This window comes from Anthonomus grandis, unplaced genomic scaffold (genome assembly GCF_022605725.1).
Source record: "Anthonomus grandis grandis unplaced genomic scaffold, icAntGran1.3 ctg00000916.1, whole genome shotgun sequence".
In the NCBI taxonomy this organism is placed as follows: domain Eukaryota; kingdom Metazoa; phylum Arthropoda; class Insecta; order Coleoptera; family Curculionidae; genus Anthonomus; species Anthonomus grandis.
Genome location: NW_026088626.1, coordinates 1,526 through 23,222, shown reverse-complemented (window position 1 = coordinate 23,222; position 21,697 = coordinate 1,526). Strand labels below are relative to the sequence as shown.

The following is a 21,697-nucleotide window of genomic DNA, read 5'->3' as shown; positions in this document are numbered from 1 at the left end:
ACACATCTCGTGAGAGTATTTCTTCAAAAAAAAATTGTTTTTCATCTCCCTGTATATTTTTTGAAAAAACGCTGAAATAGGTGTCTAATCATTTTAATTTAAAGAATATTTGTGCAAATTTTCAGGTCTCTAGCTTTCTTGGTTTTTGAGTTATGAGCATGTTGATAGGATTTTTTGAAAAAAAAATCAAATTTTTTCAAAAAAAAATTGTTTTTCATCTCCCTGTATATTTTTTGAAAAAACGCTGAAATAGGTGTCCTAATCATTTTAATTGAAGAATATTTGTGCAAATTTTCAGCTCCCTAGCTTTCTTTGTTTTTGAGTTATGAGTATGTTGAGATGATTTTTTGAAAAAAAAATCACATTTCTTCAAAAAAAAAATTGTTTTTCATCTCCCTGTACATTTTTTGAAAAAACGCTGAAATAGGTGTCTAATCATTTTAATTAAAGAATATTTGTGCAAATTTTCAGGTCTCTAGCTTTCTTGGTTTTTGAGTTATGAGCATGTTGATAGGATTTTTTGAAAAAAAATCAAATTTTTTCAAAAAAAAAATTGTTTTTCATCTCCCTGTATATTTTTTGAAAAAACGCTGAAATAGGTGTCCAATCATTTTAATTGAAGAATTTTGTGCAAATTTTCAGCTCCCTAGCTTTCTTTGTTTTTGAGTTATGAGTATGTTGAGATGATTTTTTGAAAAAAAATCACATTTCTTCAAAAAAAAATTGTTTTTCATCTCCCTGTACATTTTTTGAAAAAACGCTGAAATAGGTGTCTAATCATTTTAATTGAAGAATATTTGTGCAAATTTTCAGCTCCCTAGCTTTCTTTGTTTTTGAGTTATGAGTATGTTGAGATGATTTTTTGAAAAAAAATCACATTTCTTCAAAAAAAAATTGTTTTTCATCTCCCTGTATATTTTTTGAAAAAACGCTGAAATAGGTGTCTAATCATTTTAATTAAAGAATATTTGTGCAAATTTTCAGGTCTCTAGCTTTCTTGGTTTTTGAGTTATGAGCATGTTGATAGGATTTTTTGAAAAAAAATCAAATTTTTTCAAAAAAAAATTGTTTTTCATCTCCCTGTATATTTTTTGAAAAAACGCTGAAATAGGTGTCTAATCATTTTAATTAAAGAATATTTGTGCAAATTTTCAGGTCTCTAGCTTTCTTGGTTTTTGAGTTATGAGCATGTTGATAGGATTTTTTGAAAAAAAATCACATTTCTTCAAAAAAAAATTGTTTTTTCATCTCCCTGTACTTTTTTTTGAAAAAACGCTGAAATAGGTGTCTAATCATTTTAATTGAAGAATATTTGTGCAAATTTTCAGCTCCCTAGCTTTCTTTGTTTTTGAGTTATGAGTATGTTGAGATGATTTTTTGAAAAAAAATCACATTTCTTCAAAAAAAAATTGTTTTTCATCTCCCTGTACATTTTTTGAAAAAACGCTGAAATAGGTGTCTAATCATTTTAATTGAAGAATATTTGTGCAAATTTTCAGCTCCCTAGCTTTCTTTGTTTTTGAGTTTATGAGTATGTTGAGATGATTTTTTGAAAAAAATCACATTTCTTCAAAAAAAAATTGTTTTTCATCTCCCTGTACATTTTTTGAAAAAACGCTGAAATAGGTGTCCAATCATTTTAATTGAAGAATATTTGTGCAAATTTTCAGCTCCCTAGCTTTCTTTGTTTTTGAGTTATGAGTATGTTGAGATGATTTTTTGAAAAAAAATCACATTTCTTCAAAAAAAAATTGTTTTTCATCTCCCTGTATAATTTTTTGAAAAAACGCTGAAATAGGTGTCTAATCATTTTAATTAAAGAATATTTGTGCAAATTTTCAGGTCTCTAGCTTTCTTGGTTTTTGAGTTTATGAGCATGTTGATAGGATTTTTTGAAAAAAAAATCAAATTTTTTCAAAAAAAAATTGTTTTTCATCTCCCTGTATATTTTTTGAAAAAACGCTGAAATAGGTGTCCAATCATTTTAATTGAAGAATATTTGTGCAAATTTTCAGCTCCCTAGCTTTCTTTGTTTTTGAGTTATGAGTATGTTGAGATGATTTTTTGAAAAAAAATCACATTTCATCAAAAAAAAAATTGTTTTTCATCTCCCTGTACATTTTTTGAAAAAAACGCTGAAATAGGTGTCTAATCATTTTAATTGAAGAATATTTGTGCAAATTTTCAGCTCCCTAGCTTTCTTTGTTTTTGAGTTATGAGTATGTTGAGATGATTTTTTGAAAAAAAATCACATTTCTTCAAAAAAAAATTGTTTTTCATCTCCCTGTACATTTTTTGAAAAAACGCTGAAATATGGTGTCTAATCATTTTAATTGAAGAATATTTGTGCAAAATTTTCAGCTCTCTAGCTTTCTTGGTTTTTGAGTTATGAGCATGTTGAGAGGGATTTTTTTGAAAAAAAATCACATATCTTCAAAAAAAAATTGTTTTTCATCTCCCTGTATATTTTTTGAAAAAACGCTGAAATAGGTGTCCAATCATTTTAATTGAAGAATATTTGTGCAAATTTTCAGCTCCCTAGCTTTCTTTGTTTTTGAGTTATGAGTATGTTGAGATGATTTTTTGAAAAAAAATCACATTTCTTCAAAAAAAAATTGTTTTTCATCTCCCTGTACATTTTTTGAAAAAACGCTGAAATAGGTGTCTAATCATTTTAATTGAAGAATATTTGTGCAAATTTTCAGCTCCCTAGCTTTCTTTGTTTTTGAGTTATGAGTATGTGAGATGATTTTTTGAAAAAAAAATCACATTTCTTCAAAAAAAAATTGTTTTTCATCTCCCTGTATATTTTTTGAAAAAACGCTGAAATAGGTGTCTAATCATTTTAATTAAAGAATATTTGTGCAAATTTTCAGGTCTCTAGCTTTCTTGGTTTTTGAGTTATGAGCATGTTGATAGGATTTTTTGAAAAAAAATCAAATTTTTTCAAAAAAAAATTGTTTTTCATCTCCCTGTATATTTTTTGAAAAAACGCTGAAATAGGTGTCCAATCATTTTAATTGAAGAATATTTGTGCAAATTTTCAGCTCCCTAGCTTTCTTTGTTTTTGAGTTATGAGTATGTTGAGATGATTTTTTGAAAAAAAATTGTTTTTCAATCTCCCTGTACATTTTTTGAAAAAACGCTGAAATAGGTGTCTAATCATTTTAATTGAAGAATATTTGTGCAAATTTTCAGCTCCCTAGCTTTCTTTGTTTTTGAGTTATGAGTATGTTGAGATGATTTTTTGAAAAAAATCACATTTCTTCAAAAAAAATTGTTTTTCATCTCCCTGTATATTTTTTGAAAAAACGCTGAAATAGGTGTCTAATCATTTAATTAAAGAATATTTGTGCAAATTTTCAGGTCTCTAGCTTTCTTGGTTTTTGAGTTATGAGCATGTTGATAGGATTTTTTTGAAAAAAAATCAAATTTTTTCAAAAAAAAATTGTTTTTTATCTCCCTGTATATTTTTTTGAAAAAACGCTGAAATAGGTGTCCAATCATTTTAATTGAAGAATATTTTGTGCAAATTTTCAGCTCCCTAGCTTTCTTTGTTTTTGAGTTATGAGTATGTTGAGATGATTTTTTGAAAAAAAATTGTTTTTCATCTCCTGTACATTTTTTGAAAAAACGCTGAAATAGGTGTCTAATCATTTTAATTGAAGAATATTTGTGCAAATTTTCAGCTCCCTAGCTTTCTTTGTTTTTTGAGTTATGAGTATGTTGAGATGATTTTTTGAAATAAAATCACATTTCTTCAAAAAAAAATTGTTTTTCATCTCCCTGTATATTTTTTGAAAAAACGCTGAAATAGGTGTCTAATCATTTTAATTAAAGAATATTTGTGCAAATTTTCAGGTCTCTAGCTTTCTTGGTTTTTGAGTTATGAGCATGTTGATAGGATTTTTTGAAAAAAAATCAAATTTTTTCAAAAAAAAATTGTTTTTCATCTCCCTGTATATTTTTTGAAAAAACGCTGAAATAGGTGTCCAATCATTTTAATTGAAGAATATTTGTGCAAATTTTCAGCTCCCTAGCTTTCTTTGTTTTTGAGTTATGAGTATGTTGAGATGATTTTTTGAAAAAAAATCACATTTCTTCAAAAAAAAATTGTTTTTCATCTCCCTGTATATTTTTTGAAAAAACGCTGAAATAGGTGTCTAATCATTTTAATTAAAGAATATTTGTGCAAATTTTCAGGTCTCTAGCTTTCTTGGTTTTTGAGTTATGAGCATGTTGATAGGATTTTTTTGAAAAAAAATCAAATTTTTTCAAAAAAAAATTGTTTTTCATCTCCCTGTATATTTTTTGAAAAAAACGCTGAAATAGGTGTCCAATCATTTAATTGAAGAATATTTGTGCAAATTTTCAGCTCCCTAGCTTTCTTTGTTTTTGAGTTATGAGTATGTTGAGATGATTTTTTGAAAAAAAATCACATTTCTTCAAAAAAAAATTGTTTTTCATCTCCCTGTACATTTTTTGAAAAAACGCTGAAATAGGTGTCTAATCATTTTAATTGAAGAATATTTGTGCAAATTTTCAGCTCCCTAGCTTTCTTTGTTTTTGAGTTATGAGTATGTTGAGATGATTTTTTGAAAAAAAATCACATTTCTTCAAAAAAAAATTGTTTTTCATCTCCCTGTACATTTTTTGAAAAAACGCTGAAATAGGTGTCTAATCATTTTAATTAAAGAATATTTGTGCAAATTTTCAGGTCTCTAGCTTTCTTGGTTTTTGAGTTATGAGCATGTTGATAGGATTTTTTGAAAAAAAAATCAAATTTTTTCAAAAAAAAATTGTTTTTCATCTCCCTGTATATTTTTTGAAAAAACGCTGAAATAGGTGTCTAATCATTTTAATTGAAGAATATTTGTACAAATTTTCAGCTCTCTAGCTTTCTTGGTTTTTGAGTTATGAGCATGTTGATAGGATTTTTTGAAAAAAAAAATCACATTTCTTCAAAAAAAAATTGTTTTTTATCTCCCTGTATGTTTTTAGAAAAAACGCTGAAATAGGTGTCTAATCAATTTAATTGAAGAATATTTGTGCAAATTTTCAGCTTTCTAGCTTTCTTGCTTTTTGAGTTATGAGCATGTTGATAAGATTTTTTGAAAAAAAAATCATATTTTTTCAAAAAAAAATTGTTTTTCATCTCCCTGTATATTTTTTGAAAAAACGCTGAAATAGGTGTCTAATCATTTTAATTGAAGAATATTTGTACAAATTTTCAGCTCTCTAGCTTTCTTGGTTTTTGAGTTATGAGCATGTTGATAGGATTTTTTGAAAAAAAAATCATATTTCTTCAAAAAAAAATTGTTTTTCATCTCCCTGTATATTTTTTGAAAAAACGCTGAAATAGGTGTCTAATCATTTTAATTGAAGAATATTTGTACAAATTTTCAGCTCTCTAGCTTTCTTGGTTTTTGAGTTATGAGCATGTTGATAGGATTTTTTGAAAAAAAAATCACATTTCTTCAAAAAAAATTGTTTTTTATCTCCCTGTATGTTTTTAGAAAAAACGCTGAAATAGGTGTCTAATCAATTTAATTGAAGAATATTTGTGCAAATTTTCAGCTTTCTAGCTTTCTTGCTTTTTGAGTTATGAGCATGTTGATAAGATTTTTTGAAAAAAAAATCATATTTTTTCAAAAAAAAATTGTTTTTCATCTCCCTGTATATTTTTTGAAAAAACGCTGAAATAGGTGTCTAATCATTTTAATTGAAGAATATTTGTACAAATTTTCAGCTCCCTAGCTTTCTTGGTTTTTGAGTTATGAGCATGTTGATAGGATTTTTTGAAAAAAAAATCATATTTCTTCAAAAAAAAATTGTTTTTCATCTCCCTGTATATTTTTTGAAAAAACGCTGAAATAGGTGTCTAATCATTTTAATTGAAGAATATTTGTACAAATTTTCAGCTCTCTAGCTTTCTTGGTTTTTGAGTTATGAGCATGTTGATAGGATTTTTTGAAAAAAAAATCACATTTCTTCAAAAAAAATTGTTTTTTATCTCCCTGTATGTTTTTAGAAAAAACGCTGAAATAGGTGTCTAATCAATTTAATTGAAGAATATTTGTGCAAATTTTCAGCTTTCTAGCTTTCTTGCTTTTTGAGTTATGAGCATGTTGATAAGATTTTTTGAAAAAAAAATCATATTTTTTCAAAAAAAAATTGTTTTTCATCTCCCTGTATATTTTTTGAAAAAACGCTGAAATAGGTGTCTAATCATTTTAATTGAAGAATATTTGTACAAATTTTCAGCTTTCTAGCTTTCTTACTTTTTGAGTTATGAGCATGTTGATAAGATTTTTTAAAAAAAAAATCATATTTTTTCAAAAAAAAATTGTTTTTCATCTCCCTGTATATTTTTTGAAAAAACGCTGAAATAGGTGTCTAATCATTTTAATCGAAGAATATTTGTACAAATTTTCAGCTCTCTAGCTTTCTTGGTTTTTGAGTTATGAGCATGTTGATTGAATTTTTTGAAAAAAAAATCACATTTCTTCAAAAAAAAATATTTTTCATCTCCCTGTATATTTTTTGAAAAAATGCTGAAATAGGTGTCTAATCATTTTAATTGAAGAATATTTGTACAAATTTTCAGCTCTCTAGCTTTCTTGGTTTTTGAGTTATGAGCATGTTGATATGATTTTTTGAAAAAAAATCAAGTTTCTTCAAAAAAAAATAGTTTTTCATCTCCCTGTATATTTTTTGAAAAAACGCTGAAATAGGTGTCTAATCATTTTAATTGAAGAATATTTGTACAAATTTTCAGCTCTCTAGCTTTCTTGGTTTTTGAGTTATGAGCATGTTGATAGGATTTTTTGAAAAAAAAATCACATTTCTTCAAAAAAAAATTATTTTTCATCTCCCTGTACATATTTCAAAAAACTGAAATAATTATTATATAATATAATATAAGCTAATATAAATATTGGTGAAGCAAACAGCTTATATCATTGGCAATTTTATTGGTGCTTAATAAACGAACAATAGCCTCTTGTTTTCTAACCAACCAACGTTACCAATTTTTTTCGGTGACGAACTGGTTATAACCAATTATGTCTGCTGAATGAATAAAAATCTTCATATGAAAATTTGCATATGAAAACCTCGAATTTACTAGACACTATACCAATACTCAAAATTTTTGAGGTATACCAATGGTTCATACATGAAAGAAAGGACCCTCTATTAGACTATTCCCATTATTTTTAACTGAAAATTCTATGATATACTTACTCGTAAATACTCCAACTCAACCTCTTCATTAACATCAAACTGAACCGGTTTCTTTTTCATTTTAAGACCCTGCACGATATTTCCGAACCGCAGCATAGACAGCGTGATAATCAAATGATTCAATTCACTCGAATCCACTTTAATATGACCAATAAATCTGTTAAATGAAATCATTATTTAGTGGAATTTATCTACTGGAAAAACACTTATTAAACCTTAAAAGACTCTGATTAGAAAAATCCCCTGCTAAATAATACATTAAGGCATTGGTGCGTTGTCTGATCCGGATATTCTTGGGGATGTTCTCTCTGAGGCATAAGGCGAAATGTTCCAGTTGGGATTTCGTGGTGTTGGCGATGCCCAGTTCGTGTGGGGTTTTACAGAGTTGTTTGATGTTTTGGCAACTGTCGTTACCCGCCATATCGACGATGTGTAACTAGGAAATATCGTTTGAGTGACAACACTCTATGAAGAGTAATAGGAACTAATAACAATATCTTACCCGGGAATAAGTTTTTGTTGGATCAGTCAAATCCATGTTTTTCCTGATAATAATAAAAGTGGCCACACTGGTCGCTACATTCGACAAATATTTACAGTGTTCTTTAAAGTTCTTTCGACCCTCGGCTGAAACCCCGTAATAATTAGGGTAAAAAATGCCACGAGTCGACACGTTTTTTTACCCATAAAAATACACCTTAGGGCATCGAGTTCCTCTTTTAAAGCCACCCTCCTTACATCCCGGCATTTCGCAATGTCCTTGGGCGCATTACGAGAGTCCCCCAGCAGGTCCAACGCATGCGTATTGTAAAATTCCACATAAGACATTTGAATGGTGACTTTCATGTTTGGGGGCTTTTTTCGCTTTAGAGCGAACAGATCTGCGACGGTTCTTGGAAGAATTCCGAATTCCTTATTAAAATAACATGATTTGAGTAATTGTATATGAGTGAGTTAACACGATAATACCTCTTCTGATAAATAAAGGCCACTGGTGCTAAACGTTTTGCCACACCCAGATTGGCCAAAGGCGAAAACGACCGCGTTTTGACCATTTAAAACGCTAAAATCGAAATGGGAGATAAAAGGTACGTCACTGGTGTAATTCGGCCAATCGGCAGAAGGAATGACTGGGAGTAGGTGGGAGTTTACTGATAATCTTTAGGCGAGGGAGGCGTGTCTAGCAGTGGCGTGCATTTCATGATTTCTTATTAGTAATTAATGGTTTATTTTATGATGGGAATTTGGAGAATTTTTGTCACTTTTGGACAATAGATCTTATCAACTCACATTAATGTTAATTATATTGTTTCTTTATATGATCCCCAGGACTGTATAAAGTAGATTATAAGCGTCATAGCAATAATTAATAACAAACGGACTAATTAACATTTGTAACCTATAGGGTGTTTGGGAAAAGGGAAAAGTGCCAAACAGGGTTGGACAAAAATATTTTAATACTGTAAAGATATAATTGGGGTAGTTTCCATTGTTAAGAGTTACAGTGGCTTATTCATAGCTGGGTAATTGGATGCCAAAAATTAATTATTTTGTTAAAAGGGCATGAATTTCGATACATGTTAACATTTTATTTATTCTGTAGCATTAAATGCATATAGGACTTAAGTAAAATGACTTTACAGGGGTGAAAATATAAGAGGTGTCCAGAAAGAAGTCAAAAGACTTCAAATGCCTGGAAAATGGTTTTAAATACCTAGAAGAATTAATTGGTTAAAAGGAATGCTTGTAAATATCTGAAAGACATTTTAAAATGTTCAAATGCCTGAAATAAAAAGGAAAATAACTCTAAATACTATATACAGAATAAGATGCTGATCCTAAAGGGTATTATCCTATTAGATGATTGATTTTTAAGTTATGTCCTAAACTCGTTAACTTTTGAGCTACAGAGTGGTGAAAGTTGTGATCCTTAAAACCAAATGTAGGACATCCTGTATTAAATTTTTTTAAACTATTTAAGAGTATAGTACCGCTAGACTAGTAGTGGAGTCGTACATTAAGGTAAAATAAAAATCCTCCACTTGTTTAATAAAAAGTTTAAAATTGGTCTCAGTTATACACCCCAGGGTTTGACTAAATGTCAAAAAACCCTTTATTTATTTTTTTTTCTATTATTATTTATTTCTAAGTAAAAAAAATTAAATAAAAATAATAATAAATTAAAGGTGTTTTGACATGGACTCAAACGATAATACCTCTTCTGATAAATAAAAGCCACTGGTGCTAAAAGTTTTGCCACACCCAGATTGACCAAAGGCAAAAACGACCGCATTTTAACCATTTAAAACGCTAAAATCGACGTGGGAGATAAGAGGTACGTCACTGGCGTAATTCGTCCAATCGGCAGAACGAATGACTGGGAGTAGGTGGGACTTAATTGATAATCTTTAGGCAAGGGAGGCGTGTCTAGCAGTGACGTGCATATTTTAATTTTCGTGTTTTCTTATTAGTAATTAATGGTTTATTTTAGGATGGGAATTTGAAGAATATCCACTGTTCTCTGCTTTTTTTTGTTACTTTTTTTGATCTTTTCGACTAACAACTCAGGACTATATAAAGTAGATTATAAGCGTCATAGCAATAATACTAAAGAAGCAGAAAGGAATAAGATTTTTCTAAATTGAACGGACTAATTAACATTTGTAACATATAGGGTGTTTGGAAAAAAGGCGTGTTACACCCAAAATGCAAAAACCATCAAAATACTTTGCTATTATATATGCTGAACTTACCTAAACAGATTGTTTCAAAAACCACAGAAAAACTATCAAATTTCTAAAAAAACAGTGTCAAAAACCAACAACGTGCCCGCTTTTCGGCGTTTACAATCAGAATGACCTCCAAAAAGCGTGTCGCTGCCTGTCAAAAAATTGTTATAACCTTAAAATACCAGCTAATGACAATTTCCGTTAAAAACGGGACACATAGCGCCCAGCAGATGTTATGAAATGTATGTTGGGATTTATTTGTCCCATTGGGGCCGAAAGGGTTAAATACGTACACGACCATAACTTTGACTACTTTGGAGGAATAGCTCTAAGTATCATCTTAAGTGTGAATGCCTCAAAGTTCGAATGCCTAGAATAAAATGAAGAATAGGTTCAAATTCCTGGAAATATATAATCAATTACTTTAAAATTTTTAAGATGATGAAAAAAGATCCTTAACTTCAAATATGCCTGAAACTGAATAAAAAATTATTTCCAAATACTCCAGAAGCATATGAAATATTACTTAAGTAATTGGAAGAAAGTTAAAAATGCTTCAAATGCCTGGAATAAACCAAAGAATAATTCCAAATGGCTGGGATATATAGAAAGTTTTAGAGTTAGAGTGTAAATACACCCAAAAAAAATAAAAAATATGAGGAAAACCCTTATAATCTTTCAAATTTAATTGAAAAATAGCTTAACAGTCTGGGACATATAAGAAGACTTTAATGGACTGAGAGGTATGAAAAATAATGTTGAAATGTCTTAATTTGATTTGTGCTTTGAATAGATCATTTACTTTCACACAAAAGTAGCTGAAGTACAAAAATTAATGTTTAAATTACAAAAAAAGATTTTTGACTGTGTCCTATCCACCTATCGTTTATCTCCCACCTTCTGCCCTAACACCCTCACATATTTACTCTTCTAAAACTCCCTCCATCACCCTCTGATAAACTTGTTCCTGTTTCGCATTGAAGAACAGCCCATCAGTCGGGAATTGCCAGTAGTTCTCTTCTTTGGTGTCGGTGTTGATTTCTTGCAAATGTCGCACGTAAATCGCGTTATTTTCCTGGTCTAATTTCATGTACTTAAAATTGATCGTTTCTGTGGGAAATACGCGAAAATAGACGCGTTTTTTTGGCGAGGACATTTTGGCTACTGTTGTGCGTCAACGTCAACTGTCCTGACTGATGACTGTGTTCCAAAGTATAAAAGGATTTTTTAAAATTAAAAAGAAGTGTTTTGAAATGAGGTTGTATATTACAAAGCTTAGTTACTCGCTAGAAAGGTCTCATTTTAGAATTTTCATACACAGCAATTGTTTAATATAACTAGTTTACTGCTTGTTTCGTATTCGAAACCTCAAACCTTAACAAGTATATTACGTCCACATTCAAACCTCCTTTAATACTTCGAATATTAATATAATAATATACTTAGCAATTAATGTATAAACAGAAAATAATTCGTAAACAAACAATCTATCTATCTAAATTGATGCATACTTATCCGCAACCCGATACAATCTTTCCCGATTTCGGCCACGTGACACACGTTGCACAGGTTCCCTTTGTATTTGGGCAAATAGCTGGTGCCGCATAGTGGGCACTTTTCTTCCGGTTTTCCTCTGTAGATCGGAGTGTACGAGTGGCCGCAAAGATTAAACGGGTTGTGCTCGTCGTATTGGAGTTGCAGTTCGTCGGTTGGTGTGGCATCGCAAGCCTAGAAAAAAAATAGTAACAAAAACATGAAAAACTATTTTTTATGAGAGTGTAATCGTTAGCAAACTTAATGATACGGCTCCAGCGTTAAACTTGTTTAGGTATTTTGTTGTTCACAAAATTATAAAAACATTTTAACTATTCTGAATTAAAAAAAAAACAAATTTATTCATTAATAAACTACAGCAAATTACAGGAATGAACTTACAGCAATTTATATGACTAGACATAACAAAGAATTAAGAAAATACTAAAATTTGCAATAACACAGTGGAGGTTTTAATCTCTATCTTTAGATCCAATTAAAAATTTGTTGGAGTTGTACTACTCTTCTTTCAATATGCATTTTATTCGGTTCACACACTTTATATACATGAGGGTGAGATCTGGCTTACAGTTAATCTGCAGTATGGAAAACCTAAATTCTGTGTCTAATTTATTTATTTAATATATTAAATTATTTGTGAAATTATTATATCGATTTTGCCAGTTACGAATAATTAGTAAAATCGGACGGAGACTAGTTACTACATACAGATATGATCATTCTAATTTCGCCTATAGGAATTATATATCGCGGCAGGTCTGGCAACGTTATGGACAACATACTCGAAGCAGCGGACCCCGCCGAAGCCTGAAACCGAAAACTTTCAGCAGAGACAACCAAAGAGACGTGCAACTAGATAGAAATTTTTATCCTATTGTTGTTGCTCTCTTTAAACTGTTTTTATTGTATTTCGTTGTCTCTCTCTTCCTTTATAAAAGGTGAGCTAAGGTGGCGCCACAATACTAACCTTCCGCAATGCTTAACGTATTTAATTATTAGAGCAGTTAAGAGAAAACATTCTTCCATCTTCGTCCAAATGAATGCAAAAATACGGGATAGCTTGTGTCCAATTCTCTAAAATTATAATTAAATACGGCAACAGTGCAATCCTTGCTTAACATGAACACGTGAATTTCAATATGGCTGAATAGTTGTTGTTGCTGATTAATTTTGTTTTGTTTTACATCATTAGTTGAGATTTTGGACGAATGATTAAATTTTACGTATTTTATTACCTACCGGATTTAGGTGAACTTGGTTACAGAAGTTAGTAGTTGTAGTTTTTTGTAGGATATAGATTTTAGTGTTCTGATTTGTGTTAGGAACAAAAATATGTTCATTAAGGTAATTGTTAAAGCTGTAGTTAAAATAGGTATTCCATGGAGGTTCAAAAGGAAAAGTTAAGAGATTTGAAAAAAAAAACATTAAAAAAAAAATAAAAAACTAACATAAATAGTCAAATGAATTTAATTTTTATAATATAACTTAAAATAATTACAAGAATAACATTTGTTCGAACTATCTGTACTGACTATTTGCTGCTATTTTTAATTAAGCTGTAATCTTTCTGTTTTATTCTTTTAATTAATTATTATTGATTCACAAAATACTGCATCATGAATAATGAAAATGTGTATATGTATTTCATACACATACAAATTTAACAGTATATTCATTATTATAGAATAGAACAGACTTATCTATTCTTTACTAATTAGTAGAAAAACAGTTTTACCACTTTACCAAATAAATTTCATTTATTCTGGATACCTGTTTCGCTAACGATATTAGCATCTTTAGCAAAACATTAAACTTTTTTTATTGTAAGTGTTACACCAGAGGATAGATTTTTTGGAATATTATTATAGTACTGTGATAATAAAATAAATGGATGTAGATATTATAGTTATACCATATACTGAAAATACAATACAAAACGTTTCAGAATTATATTTAATTTATTTAGTTCCCCAATTTAAATGTTATTAAATTGCATTGTTTTAATTAAAATCAGCCGTTCTGTCTCAGAACATAATTATGATGTTCTGACTTCTGAGACATAACGGCTGATTTTAATTAAAATAAATCATTAAATGCTTAATAGCCCAGGTTTGAATTATGGCGGCAAACGTTATCTACGTTCACCTTTCACGAAGAGAGATAAAGATGGAAAATAATCGGCTATTTTATTAGCGCACAGTTCCGTGTCTCTTCGGTTGTCTCTGCTTTCAGTATTCTTAAGGCGTTCAAGCGGGGATGCACTGCTCTGTGGCAAATTAAAAAAAAAAAAAATGTTTCGTTTGAGTCTTTGCTGCTGCCTGTCCTAACAGCAAAAAATAAACTAAAAACCGACTGCAATGATGTTGTAAACATCAATTAACTAAATATTGGACAGGAAATAAAAAAATTAATTCAAAATAAAGCAAAAAATTAAGTTAATTTGATAATATTAAATTAAAATTATCTTATGTTAGGTTCAAAAAGGCCACCCTGTTTAGCAGTGCAGTACGTCAATCGATCATAAAACGACCTTCTCGTGTTCGACAACATTTCAATGGAGATACTATTAAATGCTTGCCTAATTTTAACACAAAGCTCTTCTAAATTAGTACCCCCTTTCATTTTCGTGCCTATAAATTTGTTCTTTTAGGTATCCCCAAGGAAAAAAATCATTGGGGGCTAAATCGGGGCTTCTGGCGGGCCATTTAATAGTACCGTTTCCACTGATTGTTCGATCAGGGAAAGACGTTTCGAGAAACTGACGTACCACTAATTCGTTATGAGCGGGACAACCATCCTGTTGAAACCAAACTTGTTCTAAATTGATATTGAGCCCTCGAATAGCAGGAAGAATTTCATCCCTCAAAAGATTAAGGTATTTGTTGGCATTAAGGTTTCCATTGATAAAAAAAGGGCCTATAATTGAATCACCTAAAATGCCAGCTCATACATTAACCTTTTGAGGGTATTGTGTACGTGTTGGTATGGTTATGTGCTTATTTTCCCTTGAATAACCCACTGTAATGGACCGATTATGTTTACCACAAATAGAGAAAGAGGACTGATCTGAAAACAAAATGTTCCTAATAAACATTTCGTTCCGATTTGCCTTTTCCAATACTTCATGGCAAAATTCCATCTGTCTCTCATGGTCCTGTGGGACAATTTCTTGGGTTTTTTTCAACTTATAGCACTTGTACTTATTTGTTTTTAAAATTCTTCTAACCCTTAAACGCTCAATACCCGTTTCTTTGGCAATGGTTGTACTATTGCAAGGAAAGTTCATTTCAGCAACAACACAAACATTAACCTCTCGAAGCTCCCTTTCTTCGCCTAGCGGCAGTGGCGGCTTTTGGGATAGACATTAGACACAGTGCCATGGCTCTACCTAATAAACGTTGAAAATAAAAAAAAATATTTATTTTTTAAATTTTACTTCAGTCCAAAAAAATATCTGTATATTAATATTTAATACCAATTATAAAATTAAAATACTGGAACGCAGCCAGTGTAAGATTCCGCAAATTTCGCTAATGCGGAATCGAAGACGTAGTTGTCGCGCCAGGCCCCGTATCGATGCATGTTACACCGAATAATCACAGCAAATGTCCTTGAAACAATGTGGTAAAGCTACGGCAAATTAAATAATTTTGGGCCAGGCTCCAAACCAATAGAATCTTTTCTAGCAAAAGCAAAACGTGCGTGATATTGTTTGTTTTGATTATTCATCGGGCGTCCGCGGTTCCGTAGAGATCTTTTATTTTATTTGGTTGGCGTTTTCGGCTTTGTTGGTGTTTTTTATTTTTATTAAATATTAAAAACAATGAATAAAATTAGTTTTTTAAAAGCAAATCCGCTTCCAAATTAGATCAAGGTTTGGCCCTACCTCCCTGAACTGTCACGAGCCGCCACTGCCTAGCGGTCTAACAACAGGTGGTTGCTCATTTGCGTAGCATTTCCTGCAATTTTGCAAGCACCCAAAGGTCTCAAACCTATGGATAATTGCAAAAATTGTGCTGCGTACGGGATTGGGCCGAATTTTCGAACGTGAATGCAATTCTGCCTGATATTCCATCGACAGAACTGTCGGCATAATACCACTTAATAATTTCCTTTTTTTCCTCAAGAGAACACATTTTAACAAGAAAATAGCGAGCGGTTTTAAATTTAATCTTTGCTGCTTAAGCAGGAAGCTACGAACAAAAATAACGTTAAACGTTTAAAATGCAATCTCATATTAGCGGTGCCGTCTGGTGGGGATAAGAATTGTCTTGTTTTTCGATGAACGATGTCCCCTCTCGCTTACGCTCACAGACTATTTCCTATAGGCGAGGTCTGAATAATTATATCTGTATAAAATATTTTAATCTGTCCGATTTTACCAATTTGAACTTAATTTCTACCCTTGATTTGTATCATGTAGTGTTGTTCTGTGCTCCTTTTCTGTTCTTTTTATTAGTGAATACACAAGTGGATCTGACGATGCCTAGTATGGGCGAAACTCGTGTAATCCTCTGACTAATTTAATAAATTTGAGGCCTGTGACATTCATTACAATTTAAGTCTCCATATTTATTTCGACCTATTTTCACTTGAAATATCAATTAGAATCAGGGCCCTGTCTTAATAACTAAATTGTAGTGCCACATAAGGGATTTTGTTTTCCTAGATGTATGCTGTTTTTCCTGTTTACTAATGTGATTTTATTTGTTTAAAATTAGGTCAGTACGTTTATATTGATATGATTATAAATAAATGAATAAATAAGTTTAACGTTTGACGTCTGTAATGAAATCCAAAGTATGCCAATGAGATTTATCACGCCATTTCTATCCCGATTTATTTCTACGAATTTCAGGGAAAATTAGGCAATAGACCTTAAATATCAGATCTTTAGAGAAATATTTTAATTTTTCCAGGCTGATAAAAGAACAGTTAAATTGCAATTGCAGCAATGTTTGTAGAGAACGAATTTCTACTCCCTGGAAGAGATTTGTTATTTCTTTTAAATATCGTATTAATTAATATTTTTAGAATGTAAATACATTGATTGATAAGTTTGTCTTGCATATAAGCTTTCAGAAACGCAACATTTTCCAAATTTAACTTGACCTGTATCCCCAACGAGTGCTGAGATTCCTAGGATTTAGGCATGTCCATATTAATTTTAATTTTCAATTTTCCTGAAAGTGCACAAATTATGCATCTTTCTTTAAGCTAAAATCGAAAATCAATGTCCATACTAAAAAGATCCCTATTATGTCACTGTCCTGAAAGAGCGAATAAATTCCGTGAAACCTCGGCAATTTTAATTTAACCAAATAGAGAGTTTCAAGTGAAAAAAATTAATAAATTGACGGTATTCCACTCACTTGTAAAATTTTCCGGGCCTGTTGCGCGACCTCAGGCCTCGGACCTAAATCCAACAAACGTTTGGCAAACGAGGCGGCCGTCTTGTAATTCTTCAATTTAAAATACATATTGAGGGCCGTTCGTAACGTTAAGATCTGATGGATGGGTTGCAGTTTGCAGTGGGTGAAGTAGGCGGCCAGTTCGCATTGGCGTTTTTGTTCGTCCGTAGAACCTAAAATTAGATAAACGAATTAATTATTCGTAAAAGTCATTCGTGGTTCTTTAATATACTGGTTTTTTAATCCAGGTTAAAATAAGAATAAAAAACTTTAAATCTACAGTAACAGTTAATATCTTTAATGTACTCGGAACTTATGGCGACATATTAAGGGTATCATCAGGCTTATTATAGAAAACCTGATTTTCCTGGTGGAATATTAAGCGGGCAATATCTGGAACCTTGATATCCTGGATATATAAATGAGATAGTTCCAAAAATTCATCCATTATCCCTAAGATGCTGGTCATACACTTTTATAAAAGGTAAAAACACAAAATCTACAGTGTCACAGAAACATTTAATAAAATGACAAGGTTAGATGTTTCGCTCGACTAGAGCATCATCAGACCTATAATAATCAGGATGATGTGACCCGAAGAAACTTTTTGTTGAATTTTCCTTTATTTTGCATACCAAATATGTGTGACTTGTGTAGTTTTTGTCAGTGTTAGAACTTTTACTGTATAGTAATTGTGACATGTCTATGCTATATTTATAGTATCTAAGACAATAAATGGATTTTTATTTAAGTGTTTAATGTTAAGGCTACTTGGGTCTATGGATAAATGGTTCAAAATCATCGATGCTCAAAAAAAGCAATACTTTCCTTAAGTATTCGGCTCTATTCAGCACGACCAAACAAGAACCCTTGTTCGCTCTGTTTATATTTTAATAACTGTTAGTTTTCTGCTAATCATTAAATGTTTATATTATGAATTTTGTTTTGTATAAGTTTTATAATTTGGGGAGAAAAATGAGGTTTTCTATTATAGGTCTGATAATGCCCAGTAAGTACCACATTAAAGACATTAACGTATACTATAATTCTTATTTTAACCTAAAACAAATTATTAGCTGTACTTTATTAAGCAGATATACTAACTTTTTGGTAGAGTTTTTCTTAAAGTTTCCATCTGTAAGCCGCAAATGTATTCGCTGCATATCCGTAACATTTGTTGCGCTTCTGCTATTTCTTGTTTCGTATCGACCACTAACAGGGTAATGGATAGTAGCAAGATTTGCAATTTTTCTATTGCCTCAGTGAATTTTCCACCTGTAGTCAGTTGATAGCAGACCTAAAAGTGTATAAAATCTTATTTAGTTAAACCACAATATTAAAATTTACCAAAATTTTTTTCAAGAATCCAATTTAATGTATACTGTGCTATAAGAAATGACAGCGTCGTGGCCTTCAAATTTTATGAAGACAAAATTTAAATTGTACGTAAAGACAATTTTGAATTCTTCTAGTTATAAAACACGTCGTTTAATAATTCGTAGGTGCACAATTTTATAATTACCTAACCTAGAATATTTGAATATAGAGTGCCTTCTTAATATAAGCCATTTAGTCAATGATCGGCTGCAAAATATGTTTCACGATCAATGGATAGCCAATAACCACCCCGCTCCCCAGAGCTGACAAAACTCGATTTTTTTTTTGACCAAGAAAGATTGAATGTGGAGAATTAGAGCTACGTTTGAGAAACTGAACTGACTACTACGTAGATGTGAGGAAGAGTCTCTAGAAGTTCAAGGTTTGTTCAGTCTGAACATTTGCTAAAATGATTACTGTATCTCCTTATTCTATTTGAATATTTTCTTTGGTAATATCCGGAAATAAAGTTGCAACTGAAATATGATTGATTACACTGGATGAAATATCAAAAAACCACAATGGGTCTGAAGATTTTTGCAAGAAGTAAATTTTAATTTTTATTTATTTTAATTAAAATCCTATAAGCGGCAATAGGCAAAGATTGTTCCTTTTACACAATATACCGTGTGTTAAACAGTCCCGGACCCTCTTAATAATTCATAAACACGCTTTTTGATCAAAAAGTGTCCCAAATAAAAATTACAGATCTCTTTCAGATCTACCTTAGAAAGATGACTGCATATAAAGGAGGTATTACAATAGTAGTAGAGAGCAAAGTTCTTTAAAGGTTTTTTTTTATTGCATTTTCCGATTCTACGCAACAGATTAATAGATACAATGTTTTAAAAAATTATTATGTAAAATGTATTATCAATAAAACATGCAAATACTAATCATAAAGAAGGAAAATTCAATGTGAACGTGCAAACTTGAACGGTGTGACAATGTGCCGAATCGTAGCAAAAAAGCATTCGCTACCCATTATAAATTCACTCTGTATCGAATTCACTATTTATTCAGTCTTGTAATACTTTATGTTAATATTTTCCAGCTTTGTCGCATAAGCTTTATGCTTTAAATGCACCCAGAGAAAGTAGTCTAGGGGTGTAAGATCAGGGCTTCTTGCTGGCAATTCAATTTCTTTTCTTCTGCTGCCAATCCAACGATTTGCAAAAATCGTATCTAAGGCTCTTCCTAGATTCACTCCAAATTGAGGAGGAACCTTAGAACATTGAAAGGCTAGAAGTAGCATGCCGTGGAACTATGGACAGGTTTGTTTGCTTGCAACATCTCTGATGCAATGATGCCAAATGCTTATACAGAAATGGCAAAAATCACTTTATAATATCATAAAAATTTTCAGTTGTTTCCAAAGGCTCAAAACAATACTACTGCTCCCCTTTAATAAAATATCAAGCATTTTTTAAAAATAAATTTGATAAAATACTCTATATCGAAGTCAATATTAACTTTAAATAAATGAAAATAAAGTACGAAGAAACGAGAAAACGGTAATGGCATCGCAACGCCGCTCGATCCCATTGTTTATGCCACTCATACAAGCACTCTCTACCAGTGACGTCGTCAACAAATATTTACCTGATAAATTTTTATTAATTATTATAGAGTTTGAGTATAAGTAATATTACCATTTATGAGCTATTTATGTGTTTTTTTAACGGACTTCGTTAGAGGAAGGTCCTAATAAAAGGCACCATTTTTGTCAAAGCATTTTTATGGAAATTAAATATTTTAATATAAAATTATAGATTTCTTAATAAATCATGTTTTAAGACACAAATTATTAACATTTTGCAAAATTTTATTGTTATTATTATATTGGACAAAACTCAGGTTTACATCACTTACTTTATATCACATAATATATACTTCTATGGTGCTGACTTTTTCAAAGGGACAGTATTGATTCAGCGGAAAGAGTTAAAACTACAAGGAGGTTTAAATTGTGAAGGAGTTGCAGGTTTTTTATAGGTTATAAGATTTTTATTATGAGTATCTAGCCTGTACAATGGTTTTGAGACATTTAACAGTGACCTATATAATACCTAATACCAAATATTATATCATATTAATTTATACTAAAAAACAAAGCTTACCTAAGAATAAAGACTATGTACAATAGATTAGATTAAATAGTTTATTAGTAAAAATATACAAAGAAGTACTTTTACAAGTCAAATAAAATATGTAGTATGTTGGGCTTTTTCAAAAATCATGTTATTATTTCTTAAGTATTTTAATAATGACTTGAGACATCTAATTCAATTTCTTTGGGGCAAATTTGTTTATTGCAATCTTCGAATTTTAATTTTTTGCTCTTTATTTTTTTTCCATAATTTGGTAACAAGTGATTTAGCTTTTGAAACGGTGGAATCATCAGTGCTTAGGTCCTCAGGATATCATTTTGATTTTACCCTAGAATAATATACATAAAAATATAGTATTACCAATTAATTGCATTTAATTAAACAAATATAACACAATAAAATACTATATCACTTTTAAATAAGATATATAGAATAGGATGATACATGGCATAAAACTAGTAGTCTATTTTGAGTGTATTTTTACCTTTTCCTTGGCAGAGTCAGGGAATATGTAGCAGTTAAACAAAAACGGCTTGGATGAGAAATAGTAATTGTTGACCTAGACCCCACGGTTACTGTAGAACTATTAATCTCAGATGCAGTTATTGTTGATGATGAATGATCAGATCTATAATTATACAAAATTTGGTGTATCTAGAATATTAATCTATTTTAATTATCCAAACTTGTCTATATCAGCTTCACTGTTTGTACTATATACCATTTTGGAAGCTAAAGAAGTTTTTGCACTCTTCAGGAAAGCTATTCCTGTAGCTTTGAAGGGTAAATCACTTGGTAAATTAACTGAATTATCAGCTGCTGTGTTTTTAACCAGTGCATCAGAAATCCTAGTAAAAAAATAGTTTTACATACATACCTAATTTAATAAGTATTAGGTATAAATAAAGCTTATATGAGTAACACTAATCCTTTTTGTGACGATTTTTTTATACTAGAAAAATATATTTAAAAAAAAATTACCTTTGAGGTAGAGCTGATTTTTTTAATTAAGTCTGGCTACTGATAATATTATCTTCCTTATATAATAAATCACTTCTAAAGATATGATCTGAACAAATATATTCTTTTTAATTGTGTTGATTTCGATTAATGAAATCCATTGTTCCCTTTGGGCATATATTAGGCAATCTATAATAAGTATTTGATATTTAATCAAAAAGCAAAAAAAAATTACAGTAATGAATTAATATGTGGTGCCAATTTCTATATATATTATTGTAAGTTGCAATATGGTAAAACAAAAAAAAAA

At 30.5% G+C, this 21,697-nt stretch overlaps 2 protein-coding genes and 2 long non-coding RNA genes across 5 annotated transcripts; 1 reads left to right on the top strand and 3 right to left on the bottom strand.

Annotated features, from left to right (window-relative positions):
- The first annotated feature begins 382 nt into the window (after positions 1-382).
- LOC126749924 (uncharacterized) lies at positions 383-4,133 on the top strand. Of its 2 annotated transcripts, none has more exons than XR_007665474.1 (3): positions 383-427; positions 1,285-1,455; positions 3,818-4,133. It is a non-coding gene; the product is annotated as an uncharacterized LOC126749924 (long non-coding RNA). The 2 variants fall into 2 exon arrangements; XR_007665475.1 differs by lacking the exon at positions 3,818-4,133 and adding an exon at positions 2,145-2,249.
- A 3,082-nt stretch (positions 4,134-7,215) lies between these two features.
- LOC126749923 (kinesin-like protein KIF9) lies at positions 7,216-11,158 on the bottom strand. Its single transcript, XM_050459507.1, has 6 exons — positions 10,901-11,158; positions 8,215-8,308; positions 7,929-8,157; positions 7,748-7,872; positions 7,461-7,681; positions 7,216-7,402 (listed from the first exon to the last, which is right to left on the bottom strand). Exons 1-6 carry the CDS (start codon positions 11,128-11,130, stop codon positions 7,231-7,233), a joined length of 1,071 nt encoding a protein of 356 aa, XP_050315464.1. The 5' UTR covers positions 11,131-11,158; the 3' UTR covers positions 7,216-7,230.
- Positions 11,159-11,220: 62 nt separating this feature from the next.
- LOC126749921 (coatomer subunit alpha-like) lies at positions 11,221-18,252 on the bottom strand. The gene is made up of 3 exons (XM_050459506.1): positions 18,044-18,252; positions 16,901-17,112; positions 11,221-11,702 (listed from the first exon to the last, which is right to left on the bottom strand). Exons 1-3 carry the CDS (start codon positions 18,111-18,113, stop codon positions 11,466-11,468), a joined length of 519 nt encoding a protein of 172 aa, XP_050315463.1. The 5' UTR covers positions 18,114-18,252; the 3' UTR covers positions 11,221-11,465.
- A 1,291-nt stretch (positions 18,253-19,543) lies between these two features.
- On the bottom strand, positions 19,544-21,369 carry LOC126749922 (uncharacterized). Its single transcript, XR_007665473.1, has 3 exons — positions 21,114-21,369; positions 20,912-21,055; positions 19,544-20,755 (listed from the first exon to the last, which is right to left on the bottom strand). It is a non-coding gene; the product is annotated as an uncharacterized LOC126749922 (long non-coding RNA).
- Between the last annotated feature and the right edge of the window lie 328 nt (positions 21,370-21,697).

What these genes read in the sequence shown, in the direction of transcription:
- LOC126749921 (XM_050459506.1), bottom strand. Translation starts at nt 18,113, where the DNA reads ATGTTACGGATATGCAGCGAATACATTTGCGGCTTACAGATGGAAACT. An exon ending in AAGAAAAACTCTACCAAAAA is followed by an intron (nt 17,113 to 18,043) that starts GTTAGTATATCT and finishes ATCTAATTTTAG; the next exon opens with GTTCTACGGACGAACAAAAA. An exon ending in AGGCCCGGAAAATTTTACAA is followed by an intron (nt 11,703 to 16,900) that starts GTGAGTGGAATA and finishes TTTTTTTTCTAG; the next exon opens with GCTTGCGATGCCACACCAAC.
- LOC126749923 (XM_050459507.1), bottom strand. Translation starts at nt 11,130, where the DNA reads ATGTCCTCGCCAAAAAAACGCGTCTATTTTCGCGTATTTCCCACAGAA. An exon ending in GCCTTTATTTATCAGAAGAG is followed by an intron (nt 8,158 to 8,214) that starts GTATTATCGTGT and finishes TATTTTAATAAG; the next exon opens with GAATTCGGAATTCTTCCAAG. An exon ending in CAACAAAAACTTATTCCCGG is followed by an intron (nt 7,682 to 7,747) that starts GTAAGATATTGT and finishes GATATTTCCTAG; the next exon opens with TTACACATCGTCGATATGGC.